We start from the raw sequence: 19,336 nt of genomic DNA on the forward strand, positions 1-19,336 counted from the left end.
GGCAGAGCAGCAAGGTCCTTGTGAAATCATATCCTGTTTCCCTTCAGTGACCCTGACTTGGAGCTGCCCCTAGGGTATCCTGAAGGGTGGATTTTCTCAGCCAACTGGTGTTTTAAAATGGAGCCAACTCATGAACTACCCTATTGAGAGGCCAGTCAGGTAGAAAAGCCCCTTCCCCTTTATGTTCATCTCATTCTGAAGAAAAAGGGTGGAGTTGAAAGCAGTGGGCCCCTGTACCTCATCTCCGCCCCAACCCCTCTCGTTTCAAAGTGACACCAACCCACATACATGTTCTCTAGGAGTTCCTTTCACATGACTTCCTGTTTTTCCTGTTTTCTCAACAAGAATACAATCTGAAAGTTTTGCTCCCCCTGTATTTGGAAGAAAGACATGTTTCAAAATTGAGAGAACAGCCCAGCTTGAAGGAATTTTGTAAAAAAAAGTTATTTCAATTTCTCTGGGAATATATCTTTTTAAGAGTTATCAATCAAATTTTAAAAAGTCCTACATTCTTTAAAGTATCAATAGCTAATTTTCAATTGATTACTAATTTTTTTCTTCCTCAAATGACAGACAGCAACATTTTAACTGAATCAGATTAGTGTCCCCTGAAGTTAAATGATTTTATTTTATGATTTTAGGGACGCTTGGAAAGCAATTTCAGTTCCAACTCTTTTAAAGCAATGGTGTTTGATAATTTAAAGTGAAAGTATTATATGATCACATTTCTTAAAAGGAGACGCTATTAGACTTCAATCTGAGAAAAGGTTAAGGTAGACAAGGGGTTGAACCACTTAAAGTATGAAGAGCGATCATTACAAGAAGTGTTTAAGCATTTTCTGGTATTGTAAATTAAATATGAAAATCTGACAAAATAAATGAAGAGGTATGACAAGTAAGAATCACTGAGAAAGTATAGAATGATAGGGCGTAGGGGAGGATAGTGGGAAAGAAAGGAAAGGCAACCTATTCGGAGGGCAGTACCCTCTGACTTCAGTCCACAGTGGTCTTAGAGATACAATCCCAGAGTGAAAAACACCAGCCTCGGGAAGGGCGGGCTCTGCTTCCCCCTCTCCATTGCTGGAACTCCTGCGGAAGAGGGGGAAACCCTCTCTTTTTCCTTTTCTTTCTTTCTTTTTTTTTTTTTTTTTTTGAGATTTGGTTGGTTCTGATGCAGAGAATAGGACGAACTTTTGAAAAACAAGAACCACTGAGAGAATCTATCCTGAGAATGGATTCCTACTGGCTGGTGTGCCCTGTTTGCTCTCTCTCACTGGCCCTTTCCAGCACATCTCATCTTTTCCTACTCTTTCTTGACACTGCCTGAAGAAGCCATTGCCTAAAGATTTATTTGGCTAATAGGGCAGTCCTTTTTAAAACGGCAAGTATTTGGAGGGTTACGGGGATGTCAGCCACTCATCTTTCACATCTTGCTGTGAATCAGCTCCTTCAGATTTCCTGCTAGCTCTGGTCCAGGTCCCCTGCATTGGGAAGGGGTTTTCAAGGGGGAGGGGACAGGGCAGTTTTAGGACATTTTATGGACTGAAGTTCTTTGGGGAGGAGACAGCCCTGAGTGGTCCTGAGGCTTTATGGAAATGGGAAATAATTTCCATAGAGAAAGATAGATCCCACATGCAAACTTTGCCTATTTTACAATTTTTCAGTGTCTCTTTTATCTACAGTCTTGAATTTCCCAGCTAGCACTGTTAGTAATTAGTTCAATGTTTTTACTGGTTATTATACATTGGACTAATATTCTAAACACTATTTATAATATTTTGTGTAGGGAGAAATATCTTCTTTAAAAAACTGCAAGCACTGCAACATTGTTTTAACAATGTCTGTAGTTCTGAATCAATTATCAGAAAGTGAGAAACACATCACAAGATATCTTTCTTCTATTCCTAAACCAAGAAAATGTGATGAGAATAAATGTGTCAAGGACATTAAAAAGAAATTCCTCTTAAACTGTGAATTTTCTCAGGCTATTTGATTTCATGTGATTTTAACCTCAATGCATAAATGTCAATGTAACTTAATTTTTATATGCCTGTAAATCTTAACTCATAAATAAAATCACAACTTTGAAAAGTGCTTTACTAGACTTATCTTTCATCCCTAATGTAGTTCAAAAATGATTTCCACATAACCACAAAGCCAATCAGTTCACTCACTTTACAGCCTCTGGGCAGAATTAGCTCAGCTAACAGAAAAAGAGGGAATGGGCTGCTGTTAAGAGACTTATAAAATGCTACAAATGCTGAACTCAGTCTTCACAAGACCTCACTTTCTCCTGTTCTTCCTGAGTGTTCTATGTTGGCCAACAAATTCATCCAATGAGGAATCCAAGATGGAAACCTTAAAGTATTTTCAGTATCTTCCCTCCTTATTAAGTCTCCCTCCTTCTCTTCTCTGCCTTGGTCTACTCCTTCATTCATCAAACTTTCTCTGACAGGCTAGTGTAGTCCAGGCATGAGGGAGAACATCTAGAGTGATAGGTATGAGCCCTGCCCATCTCCCTTTTGGCCACTGCTGTAGTAGGCTCTCAACACCGAACTCTCTCACCTAGACCATGATGATTGTGGGCAGCTGGGCAGCCTACCTGCCTTCGTCTAATCTACTCTTCATTGTAGTACCAGTTATCTTTCTAAAATATGGGTGCCCTCCCTGGCAACAACCCTCAGCTAAAGTCTTCAGCAGCCTGTCTTTGTTCTACCTTCCTAGCTTTCTCAAACCATTCCCAGGGTACCCTCTGCCTCTTCAGACTTCCTACTGTTATTTTTTCTTTTTAGCTCCCTCAGTGAAAATACCTTCTCATAGATTAGTATAATCATGCCCTCACTCCCCTGAATTTTGGATTCCATGTTAGCCTAAGAGATCCATAATCGCTTTATAGAGTTCTCCTTTATCCCAAGTCCTCGTAGCCTAGGAATATAGCCTCTCGGCCAATGTGACTAAAACATGATCCTTGTACCTCCCTACCCCAGACTCCCTGAATCAGAATCTCTGAGGATGGAGCCTGAGAATATGCATTATTAATAAGCTTCTCAGGGCTGCAGCAATAAGAAGCCTTGAGAATCTCCATTCTAAAAATTCTTCAAAGAGCTCGGTTGGGGGCTACCCCAAGAATTTTGTGGGTTGTCTGAATCTCTTATGAGCTCTAAGAATGACTAGATTTCAAACATCATAGACAGTGATTACTGAAATGTACTTCATGTAGCTCATGCAGTTCTCTTGTGGAGAATCAGAAAGGTAAATGAAAACTTGTGGGATTCAAAGGAGGGAGAAAGCAAGGAACTGAATTTGGCCCTGATCTGTTATCACTTGGCAAAAATGTATATATTTGAGATAAGGAGAAACTATTCAGTTTAAGACCTGAATCTGACCTTCCTTCGGCTCCGTTTCATCTTTTACACAGAACATGCTATTTATAAACATAGGACTAAATGGGAAACTAAAATGTAAAAAACTAAAAATAAACTAAAATTACTAAGAATCTGCTCGATATCAGGCATCCTGCTAGGGGCTTTCCATGTATTTCTCATGTACTCAGCCACCTGTGAGGTTACTTTATCTGTCCCCATTTTGTAGAAGAGGAAATGTAGAGTATGAGAGATTAAAGAAACTGCTAGTTAGGGAGCTTCAATAAGGAGTCAGGTATATGGGTTAAGTTAGATAAGTAAACTGCTCTGAAGTAAATGGCTAGTTTCAAATTCCAGTTCCACCATGTACTATTAATAGTTGTATGCCCCTTGGGGAAACTCACTTAACTTCTCAGAGTGTCAACAGCATCAGGGATAAAACAAAGGACACACATCATCTTCCTCATGAGGTACTAAGGACTTGCGATGACATCAGGTCCTGACAGCACTTGGCACAATGTCTGGCCCTCAGTAAGTGTCAGCAACCCTTCCTTCACCTCTTGGTTCCCTTCCAGCCTTGGCTTTTGTTTGTTTGTCGGTTTGTTTCGGTAAATCTTTATAAAGGAGCCTGTTTGCTCAGAAGCCTAAAAGGCCTGTTACTTTAAAACACTTTAATAGGTGTCCAGAAACACTGTTCAGTGGCATTCACAGCCAGTAGCTGCTTCCTTCATCCTGAGGGTTCATTCAGGAAAAAGGAATTCTCATCAACCTCTGGCTTCTTTCCAGCTCCAAAGAGGCTGTGATGTGAGCAGCGGAGGGGTGGGGAAAGCAGCCCCCGTAAGACATGCTTTCAGCTTCCAGCTGGCAAGAGGGAAGGACAGGAAGGAAGTACCTACATCACTTTTGCCAGCAACTATAGCGAATCTCCACCTTTCCACCCCCAGGGCTTTCCCAGATCATGTCAGGGAACCCAGGGCATGGCCGCGTAGCTGCCACATGGTCTCGGCAGCCTTGCCACGATTCCTTTGCCAAGTTCCTGCAAACTGTAAGAAGAAGGATCACTCCGTCCGGAAGACAGAAATCCTTTTTGGAAAGGAGTTCTCTGATAGTGATAAAATCATACCATGATTTTGTTGCAGGTAGTGAGTATCAGTGACTCTAGTAGCAATCATGAATGATTTTGGTTTATAGCTTTTTTTTTTTTTTTTTTTCTGTGAGCATTTCCTCTTGAGGACATTTATCACAGTGCTGTGATTCGCTCTCCTAGACTGGCTGTAGTTTCATTTCATCTTTGAGTCTAGCCTGAAAGCCAAAAAGAGGTTGGAAGTGGCACCCAAGTCAGATGTGGGTTCTCCATCCTGGCTGTCTGTCTTGGGCAGTGGCCACGTAACACCAGCAGCAGTGAATGTTTTCGGTGTCGGTCAGCCTCCTTGTTCTCCTTTTAGTAACCATGCAGAAGTCAATCTAAACCTTTTTTCTCTTTTTTTCTAACCCACCTTTTTCTTACTAGTTTTCCTATGTATTTTTAGAATGATGATTTCCTTCCCTGTGTACTGCCCACCTTGGGAAACACTAATTATTACATTTATTGATCCTAAATTAATTTCTGAGCCTCGGATTTGGGGATCAAGTGCATCTATCCCCTTTCTTCCTACTTAATGCTGTTCACGATATATGGGTTCTGCTCTCTCTGCTTCTCATAGCCTTGGTCTTTTTAGAAGCAGACGTCTGACCCGCTTCTGTTTGCCACAATGAGGAAGTCTGGCAGCCTCTGTCCCTACCCAGCTTTCTCTACCATCTTGAATATGAACATACATGTTGTTGTGGAGAGCCGTTCATTAAAGATACAAAGCAACAGTAAGGAAAACAACAGGAGCCCCGAAGGATGATTGCAACGGACTTGGGCCTACTTAACAGTACCTGCTGCCGGCCCCTCTCAACAAGGGATCTGGCATCTTAGCAGGACCGGCTTGGAGTCTGAATTAAATAACAGCAGAAGGAAGAAACCGAAAGTCTGGTTGTCAGAGCTTCATGGATTCCACTCAACATTTTCCATCCTCACCTTTGCTCCTGCATTGTCTATTTTTACCAATATGTAAATAGGCATAAATAATAAATGTAGTTTATGGAAACCTTTTGTCTTAAATACGTTAAGGTCTTCCCTGAGGAAAGGTGCTTTATGTTAATTAACTATATGTACTTTTTTTTACAACAAATAAAACAATAGCACTTATTTTTATTGTTCACAATTACTGAAATAATTCACTCTCATTTGAACTCTTATATATGAGAACCTCCACAGACTAACAACTCCCATGGCATTTTTATAAAGTGTGCAGGCCATCAATGTGTTATCTAAGATGGGCAAAGGAGGCCACAGATATACGAAGGGAGTTCAGATCACATCATGAGTCGACGGCTATGGCATGAGTTCCGGAGCTGGATCTGGACACAACCCTCACCTTCCAGGATGACATTCTCTGAAGCCCACGACGCAAACGAGTAGGGTGATGCTCATTTTAAAAACAATTTTTTTTTTAATGTCACTTAATGATTCCACCGACTTCATGGATGTCAAGTCAGGTGAAGTTTAATTACACTGATCATTTCCAAAAATTTCTATTTTTTTTAAATGGCTAATCAAGACTCATCAAATTGCAGATTGTTTCCTAACTCTGGAAGACGTGGTAGTGCAATTCCTCTGAAACAGCAATGATAATGTCCTAATCTGCCCAGAATACAGCAGGATGACTAAACAAATTATAAAAGCATGCAGCTTTCTCACTCTAGGAAATGTTTACTGGGTACTGTAATTCCCACAGTGTTTCTGCCTCCAGGAAGAAAAACCTAAGACTTGCTTTCTGCCTGACTCTTTAATGGTCAGTGGAGTCCCTGTGGGGACTATATTCGGACACATTAGGAATTAATTGATGATGGATCCAAACTGTTGGTGAAGTGCATTGGAGCCCATGGTCTGCTGGCCTCTGGTTTCAGAACTATTCCGTCAGCCAGATATTTAATTTTTGGTGAGGTAGGGGAAAGGGTACTCCTCTGGGTTTTTTACGAAGCAACATATATTCCCTACATATATTACGGGTTTTTAAATATGTTACTTTTCAATTATACAATGTTTGGCAATTTTGAAATTTTCATTTGATGCTCAAAATAGTTTCAGGAGGTAGCTGTTGTTATCCCCGTTTTTACAGGTGAAAAACTGAGGTTTAGAGAGGTGACGTTGCTTCAATCCAGGTCTGACTGATTCCAAGGCTTATGCTCCTTTTCTTTTTAAGTCTTCTTTTAATTATAGATTCACATGAGGTTGCAAAGAAGCACAGAGAAGTCCCATGTACCTTTCCCTCAGCATCCTCCGATGTTAATGTCTTGCACAGAGTATAATATTAAAACCAAGAAAATGACATTGGCACAATCCACAGGGTTTATTCAGAATTCAACAGTTATACATGCACTCTGTGTGTGTGTGTGTCTGTGTGTGTGTGTGTGTGTGTAGCTCTATGCAGTTTTGTCATGTGCTTTTTAAACATAAACTACATACTGTTCTACCAATTTTAAATATGAAGTCAGATTATAGGAATGAATAAAATGATTTCCTTCAATAAAACAATATCTACCAACAATTACGTACATGACGAACAGTTTTTCATATCTAGTTGCAATGAAGAGGAAAGAAAAGGAAGAAATCCCACAATCCTCTGCTCTTGGGAGCACTAGTCTGTGCTACGTGTCTTTATGGGCACGTCTTTGGAAGGTGATGATAGGTACGAAACAGGGAAACTTGATTTATTGATAATTATGGCAGCAATAATCTCTCATGTCAGAAACTTCTATCAGTAAAAGGAAGGTGATTTTACCTTGCCTTCACATTTAGTCTTGTCATCTTCCTTTTCAAAGGAGTTCACATCTGTCTCCACATAAAGTTCCTCAGATGTTTTCTGAAGAGGACCTAGAGGGAAAAAGAAAACCGGCCATCATTCATTTGATGATTCGGCTTATAAATAATTCAGAGAACTTTGCCTGATTTGGACAAGCAGCTGGATTGTGCTGAGCTGTTGATTAACAAAGCTAAATTGAGTTGCTGCGCTGATATCTGAGGTGGAAGATGTAATTGGAGGTGAAGGGGAGATGCAGAGATGAAAGAGTCCTTGACCCCAGGCACTTGACATTTGATCCGAAGAGACAAAAGTCATATCCAACACCACATGAAACATCAAAACACAACAAATCAGTAAATGTAATGTGATAAAAATGATAGCGTTTTCATCATTCCCATTTTTAAGGTCCAGCTAAAGGGTCACTGTCTCTGTGAAGTCTTCCTTATATTGCACTTGATGTTATTCTTGGATTAGAAGATCAGACTCAATTCTAGGTACCACATTCTACTGAGTATTTTCCCCCATTATACAGGTAATTAATTTGTGCTTTTTATAGGAAATTTGAAAAATACTAAAATCTTACTACTCAAATACAACCACTTGGTACATTTCCTTGCAGTCTTTGACATGTGCTCTCTCTCTCTCTCTCTCTCCACACACACATACACATGCACATACATATACTATGATTATATAAGGGGATATCCAGGTATGCCTTAGTCAGAAGGAATTGTTGATAATTTGAGGATCTAACAGTTGGATTCCAGAACTGATGGAACCACATTTATTAGTGGATGATATGACTGTGGGAAGAATCAGTTGGCTGAATCAGGGGGGAGTTGGGCATTCTTGCTCTTGTTCTCTTCTTTCCATCACTCTATCTCCCTGCTCCCCTGCCCACAGGATTCTCAGACACCTGGGGGATATCCTTTCTTCAGGCTCCATGGCCATTGGCAGTAAGATTGGGATTTGGGGAGGAGAAGCCCTGGTTAGGCCTGGAGTTTTTCTGACCCATAACGTAGCTTTCCCAGAGAGATACATTGGGGGTGATGGCTACAAGGCGAATAATTAAGTGGTACTTTGAGTTCTTATTTGTCACCATCACCACCCATGTATATACAGTTTCTTTGGGAAACTCACAATATACATGTGATCAACCTGAGACAGGATTTAGCATTTCTAGGTCCCATGGCCAAAATGCCATCCATCTAATGCCATCAATACATCATCTTGAGTCTTATCTGTGGTGGCCTTGGTGGAGGTTGACCATCTAACTTCCAGAAATCCCTCATAACCCTCAGATTCTGTGAGCCAACTGGAAGCATCTTGGGCTTTTCCATGGGTTTTTCATGGAGGTTATGATGAAATCTGTAGTGAACTACACTGTTTGGTGTCCAGGTTATATGACCACTAAAGCTACTTTACAACAATGGACAATCCTTTGAGCCCCTCACTTTCTGCAGGATCTCCGTGAGCTGAGGAATTCCAGGTATAATAACCGGATGCAAGAAATGCATACACTGTAACTGGTGATGCCCCTGACTAGAAGCACTTGCCTGTAACACCATTAAGTACAAGACAAAATTAAAGGCAGGGATGTGGAGCCATACTGCCAGCATTGCTCTTTCATGTATGAGACACACATTACAGACAAATCTCTGGGCCTTAGTGTCTTCATCTGGAAAGAGGGGAATAATGCGAAAGCCTATAGGCTTCATATGTATCAAGTGCTTAGATCATGGTAAGCACTCAGTACATTTTAGCTATTGTGATAGCCAGATGGCATTAAGAAGAATTTTTCACATTCCTTACAAACTTCAGAGAGGTTAAATGTTGTACTCAAGACACATAGCTAACAAGAATCAGAGCTGACATTCCAGCTCCCATCTGTAAGCTCCCTGCCCTTGTACCTTACAGTGTGAAATAGAAGTTTATCTTGGCATGGACTCAGTTACTAAGGAATCAGACAAATGTGTTTGAAAATCCTGTTAGTGACCTGCCTGAGTCCACACTCAGTTGTTAGGTTCCAAGACAAAAGTATGGGATTGTTGTGCAAAATGAGCTAGTTACTGGACCAAGGTCGATGATATCTGTTCAGACATGATGAAGATCTGTTTACCCTAGGAAGGTCATTACCTAGTATGAAATTGTGTGTTTGAAAAGCCAAGAAACAGTCCATCATTCCTGTTTTGTTTACTTGTAACAAACATATATCCCTTAAAAGAAAGGCAAAGTCATAGAATTGAACATTATTTAGTCTTGGGTAAGAGCCCTAGAGGAGAGGTCAGGAGAACCAAGTCTTGTTTCCAGCCACCCAAAAAGGATTTCTCTATGTGTGCAACTGTGTCTGTTGGAGTGTGCATGTATGTGTGTGTTGAGAGTATACATAGAAAAATTCAGGAAAGAAATGCACTAAACTGTTATCAAGGCTTACTTCTAAAAAGTGGAATATATGATAAGAGACGGGATTGTAAATGGTACTAAATGGAGAATTACCAAAAACCCCTTAATTTTCAGATGAATGACAACTGAAAGAATTTGTTGCACAGCAAGGAAATTTTTCAGCTTGAAGATGGTAATTCAGATCTACAATAAAGAACAAAAGAACACCGGAAACAGTGAATAGAAGGATAAATATAAAATAATGCATGTGTTTTCTATTCCTTTCTCTTAATTTCTTTAAAAGATGTGATTATTTAAAGCAAAAATTATAACACAGTACTGGATGATTTAACATATGTAGATGCAATATTTATGATAAGAATAGCACAGAGGATGGGTCAGGGGTGTGTAGAACCATACTGTTGCAAATTTCCTGTAGTTTACATGAAGTGCTACAATATTAACTCAAAGTAGATTGTGATAAATCAAGGTTGCATTATGATAATCCCTAGGAGAAACATCTGGGGGGAAAATGCAAAGAGGTATGTATATTAAAAAGATGACAGAGAAATTAAAACAGAACATGTAATCCATTTGCTAACCCAGAAGAAGGCAGGAAAGGAAAAACAGAAGAATAAAAATAAATGAGACAAATAGACAACAAATAACAAAATGGTAGCTCTAAATCTAACTCTGTCAATAATTACATCATCTGTAAATGAACTAAACACTCCGATTACAAGACAGAGGTTAACAGAATGTTTTAAAAAGGTAAGACCCAACTACATGGGGCCTACAAGAAATATACTTTGAAAACAAAAACAGAAATAGAAAAATGGAAAAAGTATATCATGCAAGCACTAAGCATAAGAAAGGTGGAATGGCTGTATTAATTTTAAGACAAAGAGTTTTACTAAAAATAAGGAGGGGAGAAGAGACATTTCATAATTATAGAAGGGCCAGTATTTCTGGAAGATAAAACAATTATGAATATGCATGTACTTAATAACGGAGTTTCAAAATACACAAAGCAACAAATAACACATATATCATGTCCAACAGCAGTTTATCCCAAGAATGTATGATTGTTTTAACATTTGACAGTAAATCGTTATAATCCACGATATTAATGAAAAAAGGAGAAAACCATATGATCTCCTCAATATACAGCACTAAAAAGAACATCTGAAAAATTCAACAATCGTTCATGTTGAAAACTCTCATCAGACTAGGAATAGAAGGGAATGTCCTCAATCTGATAAAAGCCATCTGTGAAAAAGTTACTAACATCATACTTCAAGGTGAACCGTGAACTCTTTCTTTTAACATTAGGACAAGACAGGGATGTTCTCTCTCACTACTTCATTCAACATGGTACTGGACATCTCAGCCATTAGAATAAGGCAAGGGAAATAAAAACATAAAGATTGAAATAGAACTAAAATTGTCCCTACTCACAAATGACATGATTGTATTTCTATACAAAAATATATTCTGATTGAGAGTTATATATGGTAATTCTGTTTACTGTAGGGTTAAAAAAAAAAGCAAACATAAAATCCCTAAGACCTTTACACTGAAAACTGGTATATTGCCAAGAGAAATTAAAGAGGACCGAACTAGATGGAGAGTCAATAATATTTATGAATTAGAAGACTTAATATTGGTACAATAACAGTTCTTCCAAATTGATCCATATATTCAGTGCAATCTCAATCATAATCCTAGCAGAAATCACAAGGTGATTCTAAAATTTATATAGAAATGAAAAGGATCTAAAACAGCCAAAACAATGTTGAAAAAGAACAAAGTTGGAAGACCTACACTAACTGATCTCAAGGCTTAGTAATAAACTATAGTAGTCAAGGCCATGTGGCATTTGTGTAAGGACTTATCTAGTTTTTAAATCTTTTCATTAATCTTTTCAAAGAATCACCTTTACCACTCCATTGCTTAGAATCTGGTGGGACTTTTTTTAAAGGTCCTTACTGGAGTCTATTTTATGCTAATGTTATTTGTGCATTTATATTATTCCTCTGCTAGACTGTGAGCTTCTCCTTGCATCTAGGCACTCAGTTTTACAGAGCTTTGTAAGTCTTCAATGCCTGTACTATTTCATATGTGTAGTTTGTTTTAAACAACGTCTGTCAAAACAACAATCATTATGCATTTTAAATAATGACAATCTCCAGCTTCATGGGTACTGATGAAACATAACGCCATAGGCTTCCTTCCTCAAATAACCTACCCAAGGCAGAGGGCTGGCTGGTTTTTGGTGACACCCATTTTGGGGAGGATTCAGGATGGGGGGCCACAGGTTGCACTGGACGAGTCTGTCTGGCTGCCAGTTTCATCAGACTCATTTGCCTCTTGTGAAATATTTCCTGTACATCACCCAGCTTGTGCAGGACTTTCTGAGCTTTGGCCTGTAGGAACAAAAGCAAATCATGAGCAGATCACTCGGCACTGAGCCTGAGGATATGACACATTCCCTTCCAAGCATCTTCTCCCTCCCTCCACCCCCAACCTCCCTCAGGTGAGCTTTCTCTCGGTACCCATATACAAGTCAGCACATGTCCCACGTTGCACCGGAATTGTGCTTCTAAGAGTCTGCATCTCTCTCTTGAGTGGCAATGGTTGTATCATTTTCACTAATGTATGCCCAGTGTTGGGGGCACTGCCTCACACAGCGTAGTGCTCGGTACATCTGTATGGAGTGGGTGCATGTTCACTAAGCCACGTCCATTAACTGCAGGAAAGGATGCCACTGGCCATGGATGAAAGGCCTTAGGCTAATGTATAAAACAGGAGAATTTAAAAATAAGAAATGTACCCTGAATAAAGGCTCTGATGGAGAAAAGAGTTTAAGTGTTCTGGGGGAAAGAGTTGGCTAAATTCTGAAGCAGAATCAAGGTAACCACAAGCACCGGTAATAAAAAGGATACACATTTATTCTGTGTGATTTCTTCTCTATATATAAGTAGGAAAGAAATAAACTGAAGAAATACCAGGGGAGAGATGAAACTCACAGATTTTCCCATACCTGACTATATGTTCTAAGGAAGAGGTTCCAGAGAATAAGAATCAAGACTAGATGTCTGAGTTTCACCAAGGCCTGAATTCAGTTGAATATGTTTCTTCTGCCCACGCTTCCAGCATGACATCCCTGTAGCTCTGGTGGGTCAAGGGAAGTAGGAAGCCTCTTCTTTGTCAGGCTTGACTCTGACATCCGTCTTATGCATGATGTGTTTTAAAATTAAAGTTTATTGGGGTGACAATTGTCAGTAAAGTTACATAGATTTCAGGTGTACAATTCTGTAATACATCATCTATATCTCACATTATGTATTCACCACCCAGAGTCAGTTCTCCTCCCATCACCGTATATTTGACCTTGTGCGTGATTTTAACCATCAAAGAAAGGACCCAGACTTAGGAGAGCCGAACCACCATAAGCCACGCAGGGTGTTCTGAGGACGCCTAATTTTGAAAGTACAGGCTCAGCACACACCCAGGGAAGGGGCCACATTTTGCAAATGGAAAAGTAAATTTATCTTTTCTTATGCGGGGCCATCTTCTGAGGGAAAGCCAATACCCTGAGGCAGACTGGAGTGTCAGCTATGGAAAACTGTTCCTCTACAGCCTGAGAGTCCCATCAAAGCTGCCGTCTGCTCCAAGATCTGAGGCTTTGGAGGGTCTGAGCGCAGACCTGCACTGTCCATACCGGAAGCACTAGCTACACGAGGCTATTGAGCACCTGAAACGTGGCTGGTCTGAACTGAACTGTGCTGTCAGGGTAAAACATACACTGGATGTTAAAGACGCAGCATGAAAAAAGAACATACAATATCTCATTAATCATCTTTTTTATATCAATTATATGTTGAAATGATATTTTGGACATAGGTTAAATAAAACATTAAAATTGATTTCACTTGTTTCACTTTTTAAAATGTGGCTGCTAGAAAATCTTACTAGCTTACCTATGCGACTTGCATTTTATTTCTAGTGGACAGTGTGGGTCTACACCAGGGGTTGGCAATCTTTTTCTGTAAGGACCAAACAATAAATCTTTCAGGATTTGCAGACCATCTGGTCTCTGCTATTGCAGCATAAAAGCAGTCGTAGATAATAAATTACACATGAATGAGTGCAACTATGTTTGGATAACACTTTAAGTACATAAGCAAGCAGTTTGGGCTCACAGGCTACAGGTTGCTGAGCCCCTAGTCTAGATCACATTTAGGGTCTGTGTTTAAAGGGTCTCCTTAGAGAATGTGCCTCTGGCCTCAGGAAGTTCAGTTATACAGTGCATCAGAGGTTCTGATAACACAGCTCTGAGTCCAAGTCCCCCCCAAAAAAACAAATTCCCTTACATCAGGGTGATGGCAATGCTAGCTTGTATTTCTCGGGGGATGGTTATAAGACTTGGTGACCAGCCACTACTACCCTGCCCTGTCTGGCCCAGTCATAAGCTTGAGGAAATTGAGATGTGGGTGTTTACTGTGGCACAAAGATAAGAAATATGACTGAATGAATGATTGTCAAATTAGTGACGTATAGTGTGTAGCCCCAGGGTGAGGTAAGTGCCACACGCTAGAGACCAACAGCTCATCATTTGGACTGGACAGGACTCAAATCACCTTTGCCCTATTGCTTCTAACCCAGAATCCTAGAGTTAACCCTGGAAATGGTGAGGCAGTCAGAAGAGACCCTGAATTCTTAAGCTCAGACCAGGGGGAGGTTGGTACAAGATGAAGAACCGCATTCCCCCTTTTCCTCTTTCCTCTTTTTACTTGCAAATCCATTCTTCATACCACAATCAGAATAATCTTTCTAAAATGTAAATCTGATCCTGGAACTTACCTGCTTAAAAGCCCTGCAGTGGCACCCCACTTCTTATTCTGCGTCACTGGTCTCTTCATACTTGACCCTGACTATTGCTTCCCCTGTGTCCCACCATCCCTCCATTTTATATGCTCTCCGACCAAGGAGCATCCCTGGGGACATGTTTGCCTCCCACTACTGCTAGCATCTTGATTGCAGGGACTGTGGTTTTCATTATTGTAACCACAGAATAAAGCACAAAGTGGCTACCCAATAAATATTTGAACAGTTGAATTTTGCTATTTGCTACTGAGATGGTTTCATTCTCTAGACTGGGTGGTGAAAGAGAATGAGGGAGAAAAATCAAAACAGCAGCCCTAAGGGTCAGCACAGTTGCCATGGATTAGGGAAAAGCCTTGACAAGCCTCAGAGACAGAGTGGCTGCTGCAGGGTCAACCGTTTAAGGGCTGATGTCGCTTTGATAATCATTATGTCTTAAATGTAACAGATTCAATCTTTTAGACAGAGTACCAGTTTTTTTCAGAAACAAATTTTATTTTTTAGAATAGTTTTAGATTTACAGAAAAATTGCAAAATAGTACAGAGCGTTTTCATATATACCACACCCAGGTTTCCCTACTAACAGCTTACATTACTATGGTACATTTGTTATAATTAATGAATCAATATTGATACATTATTTTTATTATTAAAATAAATTATTATTACCATTAAATAAAGTACATACTTTACTTAGGTTTCCTTAGTTTTTACCCAGTGTGCCTTTCTTCCCCAGGGTTCCATCCAGGACACCATATTACATTTAGTTGTCGTCTTTAGCTCCTCTTAGCTGTGACAGTTTCTCAGCTTGTCCTGGTTTTTGATGACCTTGACTCTTTTCAGGATTATTTATTGGTCAGATATTTTGTAGAATGTCCCTCAGTTGATATTTACCTGATGTTTTTCTCATGATTAGACTGAAGTTACAGTTTTTTTGAGGGAAGACCACGGAAGTAAAGTGCTATTTTCATCACAGCGTATCAAGGGTATGTACTATCTGCATGACTTAATACTGTTGATGTTGACCTTGGTCACCTGGCTGAGGTAGTATGTGTTTCTTTTCTCTGTTGTAAAGTCATCCTTTTATTTCTCCCTTCTCGCTCGTACTCTTGGGAAGGAAGTCACTATGGGCAGCCCACTTACGGACGGGAAGTTTGGCTCCATCTCCCCGATGGCAAAACATCTACATAATTTGGAATTGTTTTGCATGTGAGATAAGTTTCCTCTCCCGCATTTATTTATTTATGTATTCCACCATTTATTTATATCAGTATAGATTCATGGATATCTATTTTATACTTTGAGTTGTAATCAATCCTCCGTTACTGATTTTGTTGCTCAAACTGTTCCAGCATTGGCCACAGGGAGCGCTATCATTTGCCTCCTGTGCCCCATCTTTGTGGTTTGTTTTGTTTCTAGCAGCTCCTTACTTCCTGGCACTGCAAGATGCTCTAGGATCATCTTGTATATTTCCTGCCCCAGTCCTAGAATCAGTCATTTTTCCAAGGAGCCTGGACTGATTGGAGAATGGTATTAGAAACCAAGATCTGGGTGTTAATTGTGCTCACTGATACTGGGGGTCTCATTGCCTCTAGGCTCTCTCTACCATCCGAGTGAGGAGGTACATGTGTCTATGCCAACCTGTATATATATATATATGTTTTGAAATCTGTATGTATGTATGATTGTATGTATGTATATATGTATCTATCCAGTACCAGTTTTAACAACAAAGTCATTAGCCCTCAGTGGACAAAACTTTCTCTGACACAACAGGATATTTAACTTTATAAGATAGAATTTTACCTCAAATCAAAAGAAGACTAGATGGGCTTTGGGGATATTTTGGTCTGTTTTACATATAGGATTTTTTTTTTTTTTTAATTAGTTTTGTTTTAATCCTTTCCTTCCCCCATGTTTCTACCTGTTTCTCAGAAGTGGCTTGTTAAGTGTTACTCATTTTCTGGTGGGTGGTGAGGAAGTTTTCTGAATTTGGCTGTAACTGCAGCTGCAGCCACCAGTCTCCCCAGCTGATACATTTACTTGAACAGCAAATGGAGCTGGAGCTGGGTGAGACTGTTCTGCTTTAGGCATTTGACCTGGGGCTCCTGATACTGGGCCCACAATGTAGTACCTACACTAGATGGGGCCTTCTCTTCGTCCCCTCTGCAGGGAAGTAGAAGGTCCTTGTGTTGGGGGAAGGTGGTCTGCCAAACCCACTCCCCACCCCTTTTCTAGATCGCACCTTCCCACCAAAACTCACTGGGAGGAGTCAGGGAAAGATCACTAAGGTAAATTGCACACTGCCCATGCTGCATTCAGCCCACTCTGCCACCTGTCTGCCCACTTGTTCAACAAGCATGGATTGGACACAAGGCACAGGCTAGGCACAGGGACACAGAGATGGACGAGGCTCCTCCCCTGTAGGCGCTCCCAGTGTAATAAGCAAGACTGACACTAAAAATCAATGACTGGAAAACAGTGTGGTATGTGTCATATTAGACAAAAGGCTCTTAGCCTGGGTCCATGGATAGAATTCAGGGTGTCCCCTAAAATCAATTATACAAATCTATATATGCTGAATATTCCATTGCCCGCCCCATGCCCCACTCACTACACCTTTTCTACTCTGTTCTGTGTCTTAGGAAGCTGACCTGTACAGACTTTGTCAGATGGGTTCTCATGCCTGTGGGCTTTTAATTGGCTTTGACCAATGGGAAGCACCATCAGGAAATCCGAGAGAAGGAAAGAGAAAAGTAGGGGTATATATTTCTGCACCAGTGGTTGCATTCCTTTTCCCAGAGCCACAGCCCTTACTCACAGGTGTAGCACTTCCTGGGTCCCTTTTGTCTTTCAGGATTAGAAGTGGTGACTGTTCCCTGTTTCTTGCTAGCCCCAAGGTGCTTCACCATCCCTGTTGGTTTCCCTCAAATCCTGCCCATATCTTTGTATAAAGTATCTTTCACCACTTTGAGTGTGTAGACCCTAAATGTAAGTGAATCAGATTCTCAAAAGCGTCCACGACTCAAAAGAGGTAACGAAGCTGCTACATCAGAGGCGCATACAAGGTGATGTAGCTTTCAGAGGAAGGTGTGCTATACGTATAACTCCACTGGCTTCACAGAAGCACGCTCCCCTCAAAATGCAAATCTAGTCAAGTTATTGCCTTGCTTCAGTTTTGCAGTGGCTTCTTCCTGCTCTTAAATAAAGGCCAAACTCCTTAATATGGCCCACAAAGCCCCAACGCTCTAATCTCACCCCAAAAACTCTTCACTTGCTCTCTACACTCCAGACACCCTGACCCTTGGGTTCTACATTTGTGTCAGGCTCACTCCAGCCTTCTGGCCTCTGCCCATGCTATTCCTTCTGTCTGGAAAGGATCCGCCATCTTATCTACTCATTCTCCACACCTTGGTTCAAATGGCCCCCAGCCCAGGTCAAATTTCTTTGTCACATGCTCAGTAGGATCCCGAATCCGAATTCCAGAGCACTTACCTCAGCTTGGGACACATTTTTGCACTTCATGTCTGACATTGATATCAGCCTCTCCCACTAAATTGTAAGTTCCATGAGGAATGGAACCACGTCTATTTCTGTTCATCGTTGTGACCTCAGCACAGTACATGACACACCAGAGATGCTCATAAAGATTTGTAGAGAAATGAACAACTGAAGGTGATATTTTAATCAGACCATGAAAGGTCAGTTTGCCAGGAGTTTGAGAGGCCACCTGAGGGTTCAAGAAGTGGTTAACCTGCTCAGTACATCCTATCTGGATTCTCTGAGGCAATAGGCAAAGCCCCCCCCCACACACGTCCTTCTCAATCACAGGATCAAAATTACCCAATAACATTACCTTCACTTCGAGGGTGAGCATGAACTCAAACTGGTTGTGAAATTCCTCGGGGCTGGGCAACTGGTACTCCTTGGCTGTGTCCAGGAATGCCTCGATGTCATTCAAGGCAACATCAACCCCCTCTCGCGACTGGCAATTATCTACAGCTTGGGAAGCCAAGAGGTAGATTCCTGCTTCACACCACTGGCTGACCTTTGGAAAAGAAACACAGTGCCTATGCAGTTAGCCTGACCACAACTCAGCCACCTCAATCCTCAGGCAGTCTGAGCTCATCTGGATCTACAAGGATTCTGAGACAATGTGGTACAGCATCAAGTTAGAGGTCTAACCACTGCCAGTACAACTGTGAGGTGGACAAACCGAAACCAATTTTACATGTGTCTACTTCTCAGGGACGTCATCAAGTCAGTAAAATGAATCAGGTAAACATTCTTCTCTTTTCTGCTGACAGTAATTGCTACACCTCCAGGAGGAGAGAGTTAAGTATTTCTAAGTTTGGTCCAACTGTATAGAAATGTAACCAATGAGTTTTCAGGTGGACCTTCTAGGCCACTTGTCTTGCATCCTAATTGGTTACAAAAGCACAGGGTGATTGATGAGGCATTAGATCTGGCCCCTACACGCTTTCCTGGGGGAGAGACTGCCCTTTCAACAGAAACACCATTTTCCTCTGCCCATATTTCCATTTATTGTCATTTGTCTTTCCCGGGGAAGCATCTAAGAATGCAAAGCTCTGAAACGCAGAACAGCAACACTCAGACTTTCCAGAATGCTAGGATGAAATCAGATAGGTGATAAATTCTAATAGTTCAATTTTTAAAAGATGTAAATAGACATACAGAGGCCCTTGTGCTGCCTGAATATTTATCTGAAAAGCAGCTGCCAGTGCACATACGTCTGCATTTCCATTTACCGGGGGACCTGAAGAGCTATGTAAAATAAATATATAGGGGAGAAAA

The 19,336-nt window shown here is 40.7% G+C and overlaps 1 protein-coding gene across 13 annotated transcripts in view; it reads right to left on the reverse strand.

The window, feature by feature from the left end:
* MCF2L2 (MCF.2 cell line derived transforming sequence-like 2) overlaps positions 1 to 19,336 on the reverse strand; it is a 209,650-nt gene that overhangs the window by 90,535 nt on the left and 99,779 nt on the right. For all 13 annotated transcript variants that reach the window (XR_012494951.1, XR_012494952.1, XR_012494953.1 and 10 more), the window contains 3 exons: positions 18,378 to 18,569; positions 11,883 to 12,060; positions 7,232 to 7,323 (listed from right to left, as the gene is read on the reverse strand). Coding sequence is in view for 10 of the 13 variants with exons in the window: in XM_074328532.1 (XP_074184633.1) it covers positions 7,232 to 7,323; positions 11,883 to 12,060; positions 18,378 to 18,569 (462 nt within the window). In the remaining 3 variants the exon portion in view is untranslated. The remainder of the gene's footprint in view (positions 1 to 7,231; positions 7,324 to 11,882; positions 12,061 to 18,377; positions 18,570 to 19,336) is intronic.

This window comes from Rhinolophus sinicus, linkage group LG01 (assembly GCF_036562045.2).
Source record: "Rhinolophus sinicus isolate RSC01 linkage group LG01, ASM3656204v1, whole genome shotgun sequence".
NCBI lineage: Eukaryota > Metazoa > Chordata > Mammalia > Chiroptera > Rhinolophidae > Rhinolophus > Rhinolophus sinicus.